The 17,206-nt window shown below is 40.5% G+C and overlaps 1 protein-coding gene across 2 annotated transcripts; it reads right to left on the bottom strand.

The window, feature by feature from the left end:
- Positions 1–61: 61 nt before the first annotated feature.
- On the bottom strand, positions 62–16,272 carry HEXB (hexosaminidase subunit beta). 2 transcript variants are annotated; one of them, XM_051788182.1, is made up of 14 exons: positions 15,908–16,272; positions 15,662–15,819; positions 12,357–12,422; positions 11,632–11,678; positions 11,309–11,419; positions 8,840–8,941; positions 7,106–7,235; positions 5,183–5,363; positions 4,089–4,175; positions 3,467–3,539; positions 2,641–2,815; positions 1,741–1,831; positions 1,458–1,562; positions 62–235 (listed from the first exon to the last, which is right to left on the bottom strand). In XM_051788182.1, the coding sequence occupies exons 1-14, from the start codon at positions 16,204–16,206 to the stop codon at positions 172–174; spliced, it is 1,689 nt and encodes a 562-aa protein (XP_051644142.1). In that variant the 5' UTR covers positions 16,207–16,272; the 3' UTR covers positions 62–171. The 2 variants fall into 2 exon arrangements, with proteins under 2 accessions (XP_051644142.1, XP_051644143.1); XM_051788183.1 differs by lacking the exons at positions 11,309–11,419; positions 11,632–11,678; positions 12,357–12,422; positions 15,662–15,819; positions 15,908–16,272 and adding an exon at positions 11,158–11,208.
- Between the last annotated feature and the right edge of the window lie 934 nt (positions 16,273–17,206).

The raw sequence follows: 17,206 nt of genomic DNA, 5'->3' as shown, positions 1-17,206 counted from the left end.
GGATTTCACAGTGAAGAATCCCAGTTTCTAAAACCCTAAAACCAACCATTTTTACTCCAAAAAGGTTATCAAACAATTTTATTTTAAAAGTGAAAATTTTAAATCTTGATTCAAATACATATTCATACCCCAGAGGCACTTCAGGTTGTTGAGGAGAAGTCTTTGCAGCAGTTACGGCCGTCTCCCTTCATGGGCGCAGTATCCAACAAACACCGGTTCGGCTGCTATGCCACGGCTGTTAAAATAAAGTGGAATGTGTATGACTATAATCAAACAACTGGCTGTTTGTATAGGCAGGAAGAGAGATACTGGCACTCCATTCTATAAACAAAACTATGTCCAAGAAGTAACAGATGTCGTCTCTAGGGAGTGAAAAGGGGCCCTATTCTACTTCTAATTGTACTTCAGTTCTCTGTTTCAGTCAGAGCTACCGAGCTATTAGCAAACATGTTGAAATTCAGGACCCAGTTGTCTTGATGTTATGCAAAATTTACAGCTTTTATTGAAAAGAAGTTATAAGAACATGCAAATATAAATCAATTCACATTTGCACACTCTCCCTGCTCCCAACCCTCATGTTTCCTCCATATGCAGCTTTAATTATGTAATTTTCATTCATATTTGGGGGGAGCCAAGATTTCTTCCAGCTTACACTATCATAAATTAGTCTGTTCTCATGTGGCTTTAAAAAACAAACTAACCAAGCCCTTGTAGTTTATGATGGCACAGTAAGATAGTATAAAAAAAATTTTCAGAGTTAAAGAAGTTGTAGTCAAAATTCTGCTTCTTGAATATTTAAGGACTAGATACTACTGCTACTAGCGTTTAAAAGTGCTGCAGTGGAAGAAACTGAATAATGGATTACCTCAGCTGAACTATTGCTGCACCTAAGCAAGTCCTACTCTACTTAGTAAAGACAGGGCTGGTGTCTAGGCCTCTACAATAGATGCCCACCTTTTTGTTTCCTTTCTCCCATTATCATTTCAGTTTGGGCTGCTATGTCCTAGGGGAGGTTGAATTTAGATCTGAGTAGTAGCTACTGCTTTCACTGTATTATTTCAAGAGCAGTGGCCTCAACCTTCAATAGGCAGAGTTATTCTTCCAGTGACCACAACTGAGCTGTTACAAAGTGCTACCCATCCATTCCCCTCACTCCCTCATAACCAGCTGCAGAGCAAGCCAGAGTTGTTCATTCTGCTTGGAAAGTCTCCTTGGCCTTCTACAATTGATATGGTCTATGTATACACCATATATAAAAACATAAGTAGGAACACAATCCTTTTCCCACACACTAAGACTACAATGCATGACTTAATGCATCTTTCTTCCTTTTCTGTGGATACAAACCACACTACCTCTCTTCCCTTCATTTCCAGGTCAGCACTTTAAGTCTGTACTTCTGTTCCACTGGTTATAAGACATGAGAACCAAGATACACTGTAGCCACTAAATCTTACCGGAGCATGCGGCAGCGATGATTCCTCAGCCTTCTATAGGCATCTTGCAAGTCGGTCACATTCCTGCTGCTCCAGAGTCTTTCTCCTACAGCACTTGCTCGAGGCCTGTAAAGGTATACTAAGTTTTAGAGTAGGTGTGGTCTATAACCAAAAATAGATAAAATTTTTTTATAGCTGCTCAGGTTCAGCACAGAGCACTGTCACCACTATCATACAGTCTTCTTGGATTAATTAAGATCCTTGCAGCTGGCTTTTGAAAACCTAATGATAAAGCAGTTCATACCATAATCTTGGTGTCAGGTTAGTTGCATCCACAAATTCCCCCCACAGGCAGGCTTCTCCACCTATTAAAAGTTTCTTCTGTTCTTCAGATCCTGAATTCAAAGCAGAAGGTCAGAATTTTTATTTTTCCAGAAGATAAGAATATATCAAAAATTTAATTTTCTAATACTTAGAGAGGATTGATGTTCAGTTGTTTGTTTGGTCATATAAAACTATTCTGAGCACTAACTTAACATTTTAGTAGTCTTGTTACTGAATGTGAGAACCACCAGGCTGTTTGCCCAGAGAAGCCACTTCTCCTCTCTTTCAGAAAGTATTTTACCTTTTATCCCCTGAAGACATTCCTCAGCCTCCTGACATTCCTCAGGGATATCAGTCCTGATGGAAACTGTTCATTCTATCACATGCAGAACATTCCTTGAAAAAACCACTTAGTCAGGTGTTCTTCCTAATCAGCTCTGAGACCTACCTTGCACAAGATAAAAGCCCCATGGAAAGCATAACATGTTTGTATCAGCTTTAGACAGGAGAGAACATGTCTTCTATGAAACAGTTTCACACTCTAGAAGCTTGCTAACATATGTCTACCAGCAGCCATTCTGCACAACTCCGCACCTGAAGTATTAGGCACCTGCCCACCTTGTCCATCATTCTGTCTCACACAAGCACCAGTATCAGATGCTGAGGAAGGTAACACCTTTCCCTGTGAGAAGTGCAAAGTTCCCTTTTTTTTTAAATTTAAGAATTTTCCAGAGTTCTAGCTGACATTAAATTCCTTTGATTACACTATAATCACAGTGATGGAATGACCCCTCTAAACAGCCTTATTCTTTCCATTTACACCTTACTGTAAACCAAAAAATTTCATGCACAGAACATGCATATAAAAAAGGTAACAAACCAGGGAAGTCAAGTGGTTCAACACGGTAGTATTTCTTCCAGTCTTGCCCATAACTGATGTAGTCCAAGTACCAGGGTGCAGCCAGGACAGCGGGGAACCCAGCTCCAGTGACACTGCTCAGTTCATGAGCATAGCTGTTTGCCATCCACACTTGAACTACAGTGTCTGGTTTCAGCTAAAAGGGGGTAAGACAGAACAAACAACCCCGATTGCCCCCCCCCCCCAAAAGCCATTAATGACAATCCTAATTGCTGTTATCAGGAAAAAAGGATCATGAATTTCAAAACTGGCTATTTCGTTTTGAAGAGGAACATTTTGGAAGCTACCTATGGTCATCTCCCCCAAAGTCTAAAGCTAATTATCTCTTTGTTGGTTTTAAACACAGCTCTTTTGAGTGAAGCCTAGGTTATACTACAGACAGTTAATGCTCTAAGAGGATTCCTACATGCACCCCATATCTTACCAGCTCTTAAAAGCCAAGCATCTGGTGTTACTAGATCAGACACACAGTTGTGTGAGGGAGAAAAAAAAAAGGAAACTCCTAGAAACTTCCCTACCCTTTACTCTGATGCTTTAAAACATATTATATTAACTGTGTTCAGCTTCAGAAAGAACTTCAATGCTGGTGTTCCTGTCCCACCTATTTTACATGGTCAACAAATGGTAATTTCAAGGGAGGCCTCACACCTGTGGAGACTTTCTAATGTCAGAAGACTTGGTTTAACTTTTAAGAAACACAAACAGACCTACTTAGTAGCCTACTTTGGAAGCCTCCCACAATACTGTGCTGTTATACAAAAGTATCTTATTAATTTTCCCATCTTACCTGTGCTTTGTGATCAAACACTTCTTGCCAGATGATTTGTCCTTTGTTATAGGAGGAAACAATGTCCAAAATGCTGGAATTTAGAAATAAGATCGGGTTTGTGAACTTCAATAAGTACAGGCACTTGAAGAAGCAATATTTTCTACCCTAAGGCACATCTGACATTTCCCATCACTGCATAGGGTACCACGAAAAAGCATGTTGTTCTGGTTTTGGCCTTCAGTGCTCTTGAAGTCCATGTGTATAACAGTGTGTGCAGTAACACAAACTCATGTTCAGAACTACCAGCAACTTGTACACAGTGATAAATCCATGTTATTTAAGAAGGAGCCAAATAAATGGCTGCAAAACCTTTTCCTCCACAGCCTGCGTGCTGCCATTACTGCAGATATCTAGTTTAAGATATCCAATACATTCACAGTGTGTGTAGAACTAGCCTAGATATCCTTGATGTATCCCACATTTTAAAGCTATGAACTTTACATTTGACGTATTAAAGTGGGTAGTCCCCCATGTGTCGATTTTTGAAAACAATACAGATATTACATCAGCTTTAGTATCTGCACCTCAATGCCACCCTCAGATAGTGAAAAACTGAGCAGGAATAAAAAAACTAACATACTTCTGAATATAGTAAGATTCCAGTTTAGCATAGTCACTGCCAAAACCTTGCTTCTTCATGAACTCTTTCACTTCAGGGTTAGATTTCCTTAAATAATAACAAGGAAACAAGTTAAAGAAAAGATTATTTTTGTTATGTTTTAAACCAGATTTCCCAAACATTTCCACCTACGCACAGCACTAGATGGTGCCTTTGGCATGCCATAGCCTGGAATGTAAAATAGAGCAGAAGCAGCAGGCTAACACAACTTTGATATTTTGAAACAGTTTCATCCTGATTTGAAGTAAAGCCAATAGTCCTAATTCTCTGGTAAAACTAGTGAAGTCCCTGTTCTGAAGCGGTCTCTGGCAGATTGCCTCAAACTCTTAAGAGCTCTGGGGTTCCTGGCATCTCTGTGACTTAGTGGGAAGGCTGTCAGCAGGTCTGGGACTCATCAATTTTGTGCTTTTATCACAAAAGGAAATCAGCACTTCTGTGGTAAAGCATTTGTCAGAAGTTTTCTTTCTCTATAAAAATTAAATCAAGTCCTGAGTGTTCGGATTTGATGTTTAAAGAGAATCTTTGATGTTTAAAGAGAATCATCAAAATGTTCAAATTCTGTACTATCAGTTACTCCAGCAAAGAGACTCCAAAATATTCAAAATTCACAAACAAATTAAGAGCTCTATTAATACATGTCACACTTTAAATACAAACACAAAAGAATCAGCTTGGTACTACTTAGTGTTAGCGTGTCTTCTGGAGGGCAGAACTCAATGGAAAGATCTACTATAAAATACAGTATTTAAATGTTAATTATCTTATCTAGTACTTTTCTATCATATTAGTTCTCTTTCCTGCCAGGTTAATTTTCATAAAGAAATCCTTCAGAGTACTTGAGCATTTGTGAAACTACTAGACAAAGCAAAATTCTGCACAACATCTCTTGCTTGTTGAGAATCACAAATGCTCTGCTTGTAGATAATTATAGAGATAGGAGTGGAGATCTTTTGGTCATGCAGTGAAAACTGCCTCATGCAACTGAGTTCCATAATTAATGGATGTGGATATGTTTAAGAAGCACTAGACATTTGTTCTTTGAATTGTCACCATACCAGCAACTGAAGTCCACTTCATCTCCTCCCAAATGAATGTATGCATCTGGAAACACACTGCTGATCTCTTTGAAGAATTTAGTCATGAAGTCATAAGTTGTATTCAAAATAGGATTTACAGGTCCAAAGGACCCAGTTGGCTGTCCTCCATTGTAACAAGGAGTGAGAAGATCTTTTTGACCTAGTAAAAACAATTAATAGAGGACATGCAGTTCCATGTTGCTATGCTAGCTTTACTAGCAGGAAGAAGCAGTTACCCATATTTAAAAGGTTAATATTCATGACTTAAGTGCTCACCTATTCCAAGTATAATCAAATAGAGGCAGAATGAAATAAAACAACTTGGACAAGGTTGAAGAACCCTCTAACTGGCAATTAGGACTTGGACTTTCAGATTTGTGATTTAACACACACTAATTTATGTAACATGTAACACTATATCTGAAAAACAGCATTTGGATGACTATTTGAATAAAAAAAACTTTAATGGATTTAGGAAGGAAGCCAATTAGAAGAAAGCCAAGCATAATGAGTATGCTTCAGAGGCCTCTTTCCTATTTTTATTACTCTGCTTTGCTAACATCTAAGTAGGTGTGAGGTATATAGCTCAAGGTAGATGTCCTACCTCACTCTCCTAGGAATTTACCTTTACACAAGAAAGAAAGGCTAAACAGAGATCAAAACTACGCAATGGTTCTCAAGTCAAGATGTCTGAAGCAACATGAGCCACGAAAACTAAATAGGAACGAGTTATTGTATGTGGGTTGGAGATACCTAAATCCAGCTTATTTAGTACACCATAGTTGCAGCAGCAGCACCTTCCTGCCTGTGTGTTTCCTACTCTGAGCACATTTCCCCCAAATGAGGCCCTAGTGCTAAATTGCTTCTACTACCCTACTCACAAGCATTAAGACTTCTCTCCAATATCCTGAATTTGAATGCAAGCAAAGCATAGCCACCCAAGTTCATAAGCAAAGCCAGGACTAGCTCCTGTGTACTGCATAAAAAAAACTGTACAGGAAGCTATCAAGAACACTTGATTTTAGGCAAGGGAGATCAACTTGCTCTTCAAATGAATGTAGAATCCCCACATATAGCCAGGCAAGCCAGTGATTTAATAGTTTGCTGTGAGTGCAAAGACCACTTGAGATAAAGGATTCAGAAAGAGTGTGTTTAGCAAATTTGGGGTTTGCCTTGTTCCTTTCCTTCTCATTTTGAATTACTGAGAAAGAGCCTAAGACATCTTTCAACATTATAGCCACAGCCCTGGAGGACGAATACAAGACTTGCTCTGTTGCTAAAGCTGAAGTTATGAGGCACTAAAAAAATCTTTACTTTTGGCCAAGACCATCTTAAGTTAATTGCAGTGAAATTGCATTCAGTGCACATTGAATTAAGGTTTCCTGGTCCTTGAGAACATGTAAACACCAGCATTCTGTATCAAGAGAAGTATTACTGTGAGACCAAGAAGGTAAGAGAGTGAAGAAGTATCCAACTTAGCTGTGTTTTGTACACTGGCAGATTACCACTTTACTAAGAGATAAACATCAATCACTTTGAAAGAACCTTCCCAAAGCAGAAATATCTACTCTGCACCAGACAGTAACTCATTATTTCTAGCTACTGCCTTATTATTCTAAACTTGAGTACTGAGTGAGGAGATATCAACAACATAAAGTCTAAGGCAGAATAGATCTGTACCTTTGCACACACATCCAGCACAGGATGTGTCAACTTTCTTCATTCATTTTAGTTCCTGTAACAGGTAAAGGTCATGACATCACAGAGTCTGCCCTTCCTTACCTCTTATCAGGGGCCTTCCAAAGCACTTTATTGACTACTTTTTAAAAAATCCATTTGCTTGCTACTACTCACCACAATCTCTTAACAATTTCTTTCTTAACAATACTTTCTTGGACATACCTTTTCCCCAAGACTGTGTGTGTCCTGGGGTATCAAACTCTGGGATAACTCTAATGCCTCTTAATCGGGCATACTCAATCACCAGACGGACATCAGCAGGAGTATAGATGAGATTACAGGAGTACGCTCCCTGTAAAATAAGTCACACTTAGAGACAGTTTACAAAACACTATACCAGCAACTCAAAAAATTTGGACTAAAGTGTTGTAAAACTACTCTACAGTCTACATTATAAGTTAGCCTTTTCTGGTTTATCACATGTGCAACTGCACTGATGGAACTTTTTAGCTGACTAGTGGAGAGAAGAAAAAACCAATCAAAAAACAAACCAACAAGTTCACAACACTGAGACAGACCTCCTTGAGAAGACCACTCTTTCCTCCTTAGCTCACAGTTACTGAAGAAAACAGAAAAGCTAGTTTCTATTCCATCAGATTTCTGAAAGATACAGTTTTCGGCTCTTCTGTACAGAGGCAAGTTATTTTTTCCCATTAGCTCTGAAACACAGGGCTCTTGCTACATAACACGCAAGACTAATGGAAAAATTCTGCTAAGTCAGAAAGAATGGTGTCTTCTTCCAACACCTCTGCTTTTCAGTTTTGATATAGTGACCAATTTAGTATCGGGGAATGTTTGTTTTGTGACACTGAATTTGAGTGTTATTCTACTCCCTCACACCCAAAAAACGTGACAAATGACCCAGACAGTTACAGTTTGGTGAAACAGATGCTTGCTAAAGACCCAAACTACGTAAGAATACATCATGACTCTTCATGACTAGTAGCACCTTAAGCTTTCATTTCTCTGGAAATGGTTTCCACAGCTGAGTTACTCAAAAAACGTAATAGCAAACAAGAAGATTTTCAAAGAGGAGGCTATTGAGACAAAAGCCATCTTCCTCTCTCCAGCTGTCAGTGGAGCATAGGACAGAACTCCATAGCCATTACTAGGAAAAATAATCTGACTGCACTGTGCAACATCTACAATTTTTGAATTATAAAATTCTTCATGGCATCTGCTCAAGCACTGCCTACACAGTTTTCATGAGGGTCAGATTCCAGCAAGCGTTTTAAAACAGAATCAGTAATCTTGTACTTAGGCTTAGTCTACTTAAGTATTCATGTTTGATTTGGTTTCTACCATACCATGACTGAGCAAGAACCTCATGACTTTCAACTAATTTAACAAAGCCTACTATGAATCTAGAAATAAAGAGACACATTGCACTGTATTTGTTTTAGAAAGCAACTTCTCATTTTCGTACCTCTTTATAGGCATGTTGTGTTTTGTAAAGTTAACTAGATCTCAGACAAGGCAAAAGTGTTATTGCAGTGGTTCCAAACCTAAATCTGGCAAGAAACTCTCTTACATCTAAGTGGCAGGAAGCCTAACAGTTAAAAAACCCCACCATCAGAAATTCTAGCAGTGTTCACTACTTATTTGCATACCATTACTGTTTGAAGTCCTGCAAACACTGAGGATCATTAAGTAAATCTGCACAGAAGAGTTAGGAAGGCCATATACCATGTATCCACCAAGGAAGATTTGAAAATAGTCCACACAGACACTCAGGTAGAATCCTAAATGTGGACTTGCTGATTACTGGTCATGTGGTACTGTTTCACAATAAGCCAAAGCAGATGTACTCAATCATTGGTAAACTCTGCATTTTATATTCATGAAATATGTACTGGATTTCAGCCCTCCCACCCCACTCCAATGATGTTCACTCACCTTATCACTTAATTCAGGGAAATAAATGCTCTGGTAAGGGAATGACTGATCATCTACTATATGCCAGTGGAAAACATTGAACTTGTTAAAAGCCATGGCATCCTGTAAGAAATTATGCAAAAGACTTTAGTCAAACACTTCACTTTCATAGAAAACCTATGGAAAAAAGTCCACGCCTGAGCATATCCTGCATACCTAAAGCAACAGCTAAAAAAGAAAAAAACCAAACAAACCAAAAAACCCCAAACCAAGCAAAAGAAGCATAGTGTGTTTCACTGAATGCTAGAAGCACACACCTCTACTGGTTCATTCCTCTCCATCTATTTGCACCTCTGCTGGCAACAAGCTCTTGATCTAACCCTCTTCTACTCGCCTGTGTAGTAAGAACTGCTATAAACACTCATTAATTTCTTCCACTTCAGAACATTTCTGGGTAATTCTGTATACAGCATCACATATTTCAGCTTACAGAAAAGCTTATACTTTTATAACTACTTTGGACTCGAAAACTTAACAGCATAAGGGAGTTTCCTGTAATTCCTATTTAGTACATCCATTCTTGCGACTGATTTCTGAAGACTCCATTTCAAATGCACACAGAATAAACCATGCTTTTTCCCCACAAAAGACAGTGCTTCCTTTATGTGTTCAACTATTACAGTCGTTACTTCCCTTTTTTTTTGAAACTGAAGATAAGATCAATGTTAACACACTTATTTTAGAATTATGACTCCAGTTGGACAGTTACAGACGTACCCTGAGTTATGCTTGATAGTCTGTAGAAGCATGAGCTGTGAGCAGGCCAAATAAGCGTTCTCTACATTGTTCATGACTGATTGCAACACAGCTGTTTCTAATCCGTTGCCACAATACAATTATTCTCACATTTCTCCCATTCTTTTTTTCACCAATCTGTGTTTAAAGAAGTGATAAAATCTCTTCAGGAACTCCCACCAAATCCAAAAGGATATTTATACCTTGTCCATTCCCCAAAATTATCTCATCTGTTTCATTACACTGCAGAAGTTTTAATTGCCACGTCTTCATTCATTTCTATCAAATACCATCCTTCCACATAGAAAATTACATCTCCTGACTTTCACCTCAGCCACTCTTCTCTCAAGAACAATGCCCTTCCTGCAAATACAGTACAGCAGCTGAACACGAATTAGAAAGGTACGTGAACTGCTGCCCTAAGCATCTTATTACCACATGTCAGTGAAGAGATTATTGATGCTTTTTATTACCCTGGATTCAAGCAGGCACCGAGGTGGGAGGAAAAGTACACTTGTTCTTAAACCAGCAAAATTGCATAAAAGATAGCTCTAGTAATGTGTTGGAGAGACACAGATGCAATTTAAGGAAAGAAAACAGAACAGCAACAGTTACAGAAAGACAAAACTGGTAGAAGTGCAAGTCTCTTTCGATATCTTTTTTAGACAAGACGACAAACAACAGCACAAGTATCTACTTGAGAAGCACCTTCCATTGCAAATGAAATACTACACACAAGCACTACTCGTTGAACAGGCACTGACCTTGAAGGTAAAACAAGTAGTAAAAATTGGACAAGTTCTGAGCATAGTTCAAGGATGACCTCAGAAATGAAGACTGGTTTTACCTGCACTCTTCCTGCCCATCTTAAACCTGTTTTGCAAAGTTCTGCAACATGGAGGGGAAATTTCAAGTATTATTTCATTTTGGAGAAGCAAGACAGACAAAACAGGAAAATGCCTGTTCCTCCACTTCAATTCACTAAATAATCCCTTCTACAAGGATTTCAACAACAAAAAAAAAAGGAGTGCAAGACAGAAAACCCCACAGCTTTGGCTACTATGCTTATAAAAATTCACTACCTTTCCATCAAGGTGGGAGTATAAAACTCTTAGTGTGCTTACATAAGCTTTTTGGAGAAAGTTTTATTTGTTTTGTGTTTTGTTGTTGTTTGTTTGTTTTGTTTGTCTGGGGTTTTCTTTTCAGGAGCTTCCAGTGAACATTACCAAATTTCTCTCTTGCTCTGTAATACTTAATCAGTGGCTTGCTCTTAGCAGCCTAAGAAAAGGACTACCAAAGCCTGGCTACTGAAAAGATGGGAATTTTCCTGAAATCACTGGCACTGAAGCTAGAACTTGCAAGGTCTCCTATGTATTGCTTGGTGACAGTCAGATGTCTCAGAATATGCTTCCAAGAAGTAAAACATTAGCTGGCTTGGGCAACAAAAAATACGGAGAATCCAAGGTACCACAAATCCCAGCCCCCATTACAGATTCACTAATCATTGTGTCTGCCTACTTGATTCCTCTCCAGTCTGTTCTGACCTTTGCTTAACAAAGTTCACTCTGTCCTTTTAGAAGTCAGCCAGAGGAGGTGGGTTTTTCTTTCATATCAGCTCCAGTTGCTACCTACTTCAGGGGACAAAACACAACAACAAAGAGCCTTCATTATAATGATACAAAACTGCCCACTTACCAGGTTTGTAAGAATAGATTTCAATGGTAAATAATGCCTTGAAGTGTCTAGTAAGATTCCTCTATGTGCAAATCTTGGAAAGTCATTGATTTCAGATTCATTGACAAGAAACTATGAGAACAAAATTTAAAAATCAGAACTCCCATTTAATATTCATAATTTCAAACAGGAAATACATTTTTTTTCAGAAAATGTTTCTAGGAAATCTGTTAACAAACTGAAAAGTTACTGAATGAAACGGGTAAATCTGTTGTTTCTAGAAAAGCATCCAGTAAAGAATCTGTTTGTCTATAATCAGGACAGTGGTTTTAGTTAATACTTACACTTCCATAGTCATCTTCATGAACCAACTGGCTGAAGGTTTCCAAACCTGGAAAAATATCCAAGAAAGGGATGTGGAATACAACCCAGTACTTGCCCTTAAAGTTTTAGTTAAAAACAGGACCACAACTATTTACAGGCATTCACAAAGCAAGAAAGAATGCTTTATAGCTGAGTTTCCTTCTTTTCAGCACAGTTTCCTTAATTGCTCAAGCACCACTGTTTTAAAAATTCCGAAGACAGAACCATTCAAATTCTCCATTACACACAGATACTGAATACTATCACTACAGCTCAGCGGTAGCAAATTAATCCTTGAATAGTAAGAAAGTTACTGAGAGCAAAATCTGTTGGTGTAACATTGCAGTAAGAACAGCAGGCTGAAACTTCAGCTTATGATCTTCGTGGTAATGTGTTCAGTATGTCAAGTTATTAGGTGCAGTCAGAGAATAATCTGTTTACACTATAGATCAGAGAGCTTTTTAGCACCCAGGGTTTGCTTGGCCTGGCTGATTTCAGGCAAGCGAGAGTGCACTTACGGTGCGCCACTGGATCTGAGATATGGAGCATCAAACCAACAACATCTGAGTATCCTTCTGGCCTGACCAAGCTTACTTCCAATGACATACTGAATGAGGGCACAGCTCAGTGATCAGCTGGTTCTTAGTCTGCCATGAAGTTTGTGTAAGACCTACCAAACAGCTCTATATGAAAAGTAGCAACTTACCTCTTAAAGCACCCCATACCTCATAAGCTTTCAGTACAGCCACAGGCTCAGTTACAGTTAAATGATCTAAAGAAAAGAAAAGAAAAAGGTTATTCCTCAAGAAACCATGAGTTGACAGGCCAATGCTAATAGGCATTAGAGATTCTTCAAGTGCCATGTCTCCCTTTGTTTTTTAAATGACTGTTTTTAACGGTCACAGCGCGCAATTATTTTTCATTTGTTTTTCTGATATAATGCAAGCTACTGTTCAGAGAGTCAACAGTTAATAAATAAGAAGACAAAACAAGTGAGGTGCTTAATAATGGCAATGTTAAAATATTGTACATGGGCCAAAATTCCAGCCAAGTTTAACTCAACTGATTTAAAACATAACAGATTATATTTCCACTTTTAAGGCATGGTGATAAGGGTTGAGTAACTATGCCAGACTTAACCACAAAAATTTCACTTCTCCTTCCACCTTCCTTTCATATAGATTATGCTTACATATTTTTATTAGAGATATAACTTTTCATATAATATTGCCAGGTACTAACTATAAGGGTATAATGACAAAGGAAAAAAGCTAATAATCAGACCATAGAATCATAGAATATTCTGAATTGGAAGGGACCCACTAGGATCATTACGTTCAACTCCTGGCCCTGCACAGGACACCCCAATAATCACACCATGTGCCTGAAAGCATTGTCCAAACGCTTCTTGAACTCTGTCAGGCTAGATGCTGTGACCACTTCCCTGGGGAGCCTGTTCCAACCATCACCTGGACGAAAAACCTTTTCCTAATATCCAACCTGAACCTGCCCTAACACAGCTTCGTGCCATTCCATTGGATCCTGTCACTGGTCACCACAGAGAAAAGACCAGTGCCTGCCCCTCCTCTTTGCCTCATGAGGAAGCTGTAGACAATGATGAGGCCTTCCCACAGTCTCTTCTCCAGGCTGAACAGACCAAGTGACCTCAGCTGCTTCTCATACAGCTTCCTCTCAAGGCTCTTCCCCATCTTTGTAGCCCTCCTTTGGACACTCTCTAATAGCTTTATATCTTTCTTATATTATGGCACTCCAAACTGCGCACAATATTCAAGGTGAGGCTGCGCCACACAGAGTGACTGGCTGGTGATGCTGTGCCTGATGCACAAATAGGATGCCAGGTCACTCTACTGACCCCACATCTAATGGACACATGTATGGGGGCAGGGAGATGAAGTAAGGTAAGTAAAATGGAGAATGGTATCTGAAGGACTTCATAACAATCGTCCCTTAACTTTGTGTAACAAAGTACTGGTGAAAAAAAAGGTAAAATAATTTTGGTTTTGCATTTAAGATGATTCAGTAAATTTTAGTAAAGAAACAAATATATTTTAAATATTTTTTAACTATGTACATATATATGTATAAAAATACACTATTTCTATAAATCTATAGATTTATATTATTATTTAAACAGCAAAGCAATAATAAGCTTACAAGGATTGCACATCTGACAGAGCAGAGAAAAAAAAGGGGTGAACTGCTGTACAGACATTTATTTGATCTGTGTATGTATCAAAGAATGTTTTGTCATATAATACACAGTTCAAACATTTACCTAAACTAGCAGGAAAAAGCCATTCAGCGACACAAAGAAAGTACCTCAGTCTTCCAAGTTAAACTAAGCACAGATTGCACTTACTGCAAGGTTTGGGTAAGAAAGAGAACTTAGAAGACTACTGCAAGTCTTTCTGTGGTAAATTGTGATCAATTGTCACAGATTTATTTCCAAGAGAGCAGGCTTTTTTTTCTGAACAGATATCATACCTTAACTGAACACAGAACAAGCTATTTGGAACCTTTTATACAAGCAGGTAAGAACTCAGCAGGGAGAAGGGCAGGTACTTTTATTACATATTCAATACTCTTTTTATAGGATAGTCACTGACTGATAAATACTATCTCTGCTAAGGAGCCACACCATCCAAACCATCAAGTGACCGCCATCAAAAAGCTTCAAAAACCCAGAAAATTAAAAACTCACTGAAGTCTGGAAAGCTCAGCTTACCACATGAGGAAAACATGTTATTTTTAACAGGAAACTCATTTCTTAGAGCAGAGGGAAAAAACTGTGCCTGTTCTAAAGAATGCAACCTAAAGATCATATGATCTGACAGACTGCGTGACAGAAGAGGAGAACCAGCTTTGGTAAAAATCTGTAGTTCACAAACCAGTTCAAAGTTCAAATTAGTAATATGGCAGCACAATAACCTGACTGTGGCAGAAAAATGCTAAAGCATTAGTATTTTTGCTGCTATATTTTATTTGCACTGAAATGTATCATAAGCTTGCACACAAAACTATTTAGCTATATGTGCCAAAAACACAGAGTACATTTAATATCAGTACATTCTATTACAAGTCAAGTGGAATTAATCCTGCTGCTGATGTATGACTTAAGATTAGAAGGATCTTTTTCTAAGGATCTGTATCCTGGATACCAAACAACTGCCTTCCCTAGTACAGAAGATTACCTCAAAACAGAACTAGATGAATTGAATATGTTGATTCCTGTGCTAACCTGCCCAGACAAAAAGCAATCCTATCACTCATCCTTATTTCTGTTAAGAAAATTCTCTGGTATTTAGTTCTTTATTTAAAGTACTTCTCCAGTCTGGACTTTAACCACAGAACTAAAGAAGCACAGAAAAATCCAATATAAACACCATGTTTTTAAATCCTTTCTGGTACTTACTGATATAAAGTAGATTTATAACACTGCAAGATAAATAACAAGTTCAACACACACTTTCTGCTTTTCCTGGAAAAACAGGAAATACCATGCGCATATCTCAGTATAAGTAGCTTCAATTCAAATGTAGTAATTTCTAAGGAGAACATATGGTAAACAGACAGCCTTCACTCAACACCCTGTACTGAAAGGGATGATCTCTGACTACACACAGATCTCACCAAACATAACTGGATATTGCATAGCATAGTAGCTCTGATTCCTAATGCTATTTGCTAGAAAGGACAGTAGCAGATACCCGTACGGTAGCTAAACTGCAGAAATCACAGGCGACATGTCTAATGAGCTTCATGATTCCCTGTGAGCTGAGATTTCCCACAGCATCAAGGGCAGGAATTATCTTCTGGTCGCCACTGTTCTAAAACGTTCTTGACCACCTCAGTGAGCCCGTGCTTTCCAGTTCCCCAAAAACAAAACCCTGCTGACTTCTACACTGGACACGTGATGGGAAACCCAGCGCTTAACGGTGCCGCCTGGGCCGTGGAAGGAGCAGCGCGGTGGGCGGCCGTGCGGGTACTCACAGGCCTCGCTGGAGCCGAGGTGCGGGAAGCTGTCACAGCCGGGGTCCGGCGCCTCGATCACCACCTGCAGCTCAGACAGCTCGGGCTCCGCTCGGGCAGCCAGCGGCCTTCGGCCCCACCTCCGCCGCCGGGAATGCCCGAACATGTACTCGTAGTACCTGCCGGGGAAGCACAGGCGCCGCCGGGGCCATGAGGCGGCTGCTCCCGCCGCTGCAGCCCCCGGCCCGCGGCCCCGCCGCCGCTCACCTGCGGAAGGCGTCCTGCAGCAGCCCGCAGCCCGGCCGCGCCGAGGAGCCGGCGCCGTGCACCAGCTGGAAGCGGCCGGGCGCCAGCTGCAGCTGGCGGGGGGACGTGCGGAGCCACTGCGGCAGCGGCCACAGCGAGTCCTCAGAGACGGCGTCCGCCGCCAGCTCCCAGTCGGCCGGCGCCGGCCCCGGCCCGGCCTCGGTCCGCGGGGCGCCGTGGCGGAGGCTGGTGCTCACCAGCACGGCGGGCACCAGGACGAGTCCCAGCAGCAGCCCTACGAGCCCCATGGCTCTGCCCATACCGCGGAGCAGCCCCTTCAGCCCGCCGGGTCCCACTCCCAGGGCAACCCGGCCCCGCCTCCGCCATCACGGGGTCGGTCAGGGCGGGCTCGGGCGCCTCAGAGCCCGCCCGCGGCACCGCCTGTCCGGTCCCCCCTCGTCGGGGAACGCGGCGGGACGATGGCACGTCGTCGGAGGGAGGTGGTTCTCAGTGCTCCTCTGACGGGTTTTCTCATATAAAAAAGACATTAAGCTGTTGGAGAGCGTCCAAGGAGGCCATGAGGATGGTGAAGAGTCTGGAGGAGGAAGCCTTATGAGGAGCAGCTGAGGTCACTTGGTCTGTTCAGCCTGGAGAAGAGGACGCTGAGGGGAGATCTCGTTGGAGTCTTCAACATCCTCACTAGGGGAAATGGAGCACGAAGCCTGTCTGAGTTCAAGAAGTGTTTGGACAACGCTCTGAGGCACATGGTGTGACTCTTGGGGTGTCCTGTGCAGGGCCAGGACTTGGACTCAATGATCCTAGTGGGTCCCTTCCAACTCTGCGTATTCTGTGATTCCATGATTCTCTGTCATGCAGCACTGCGTGGTCCTGCATATGGACCACTTTGCAGAATAATGAGGGAGCATGGCTAGGCCAGCTTAATTTCTGTATGGAAAAGATGTGATGCAGATTACAGGTTTATAAGTATAATAATAAGCACTGCATCTCTTGTACTGCTACGAAACAATTTCAGTCTCAGAAGAAATTACTTTTTCACAGGTTTTCTGCGGATTGTGTTACAAGCAATATTGTGAATAAGGAGGAGTCCAAGTTGCGGTGAAGTGTATCAAGCTTTAACTAAACAGAACAGGGTTTTCACCAGTCTTGGAAATTTTGCAAATTTTAGAAAGTTGTTGTAAAGTGTTCATAAGGCAAATAAAGCATTTCAAGGCTGGAAGTCACAGTGGGGAGGAATTTGGGCTTCAAGCCACCTTTAATTGAATGGTTAATATGAACACTGAAGTGTCATTGCTGTGGATT

This window comes from Manacus candei, unplaced genomic scaffold (assembly GCF_025592945.1).
Source record: "Manacus candei isolate 608988 ecotype Guabito, Panama unplaced genomic scaffold, ASM2559294v1 h1tg000024l, whole genome shotgun sequence".
In the NCBI taxonomy this organism is placed as follows: Eukaryota; Metazoa; Chordata; class Aves; order Passeriformes; family Pipridae; genus Manacus; species Manacus candei.
The sequence above is the reverse complement of the archived record's forward strand: the minus strand, read 5'-3'. Positions and strand labels throughout refer to the sequence as shown.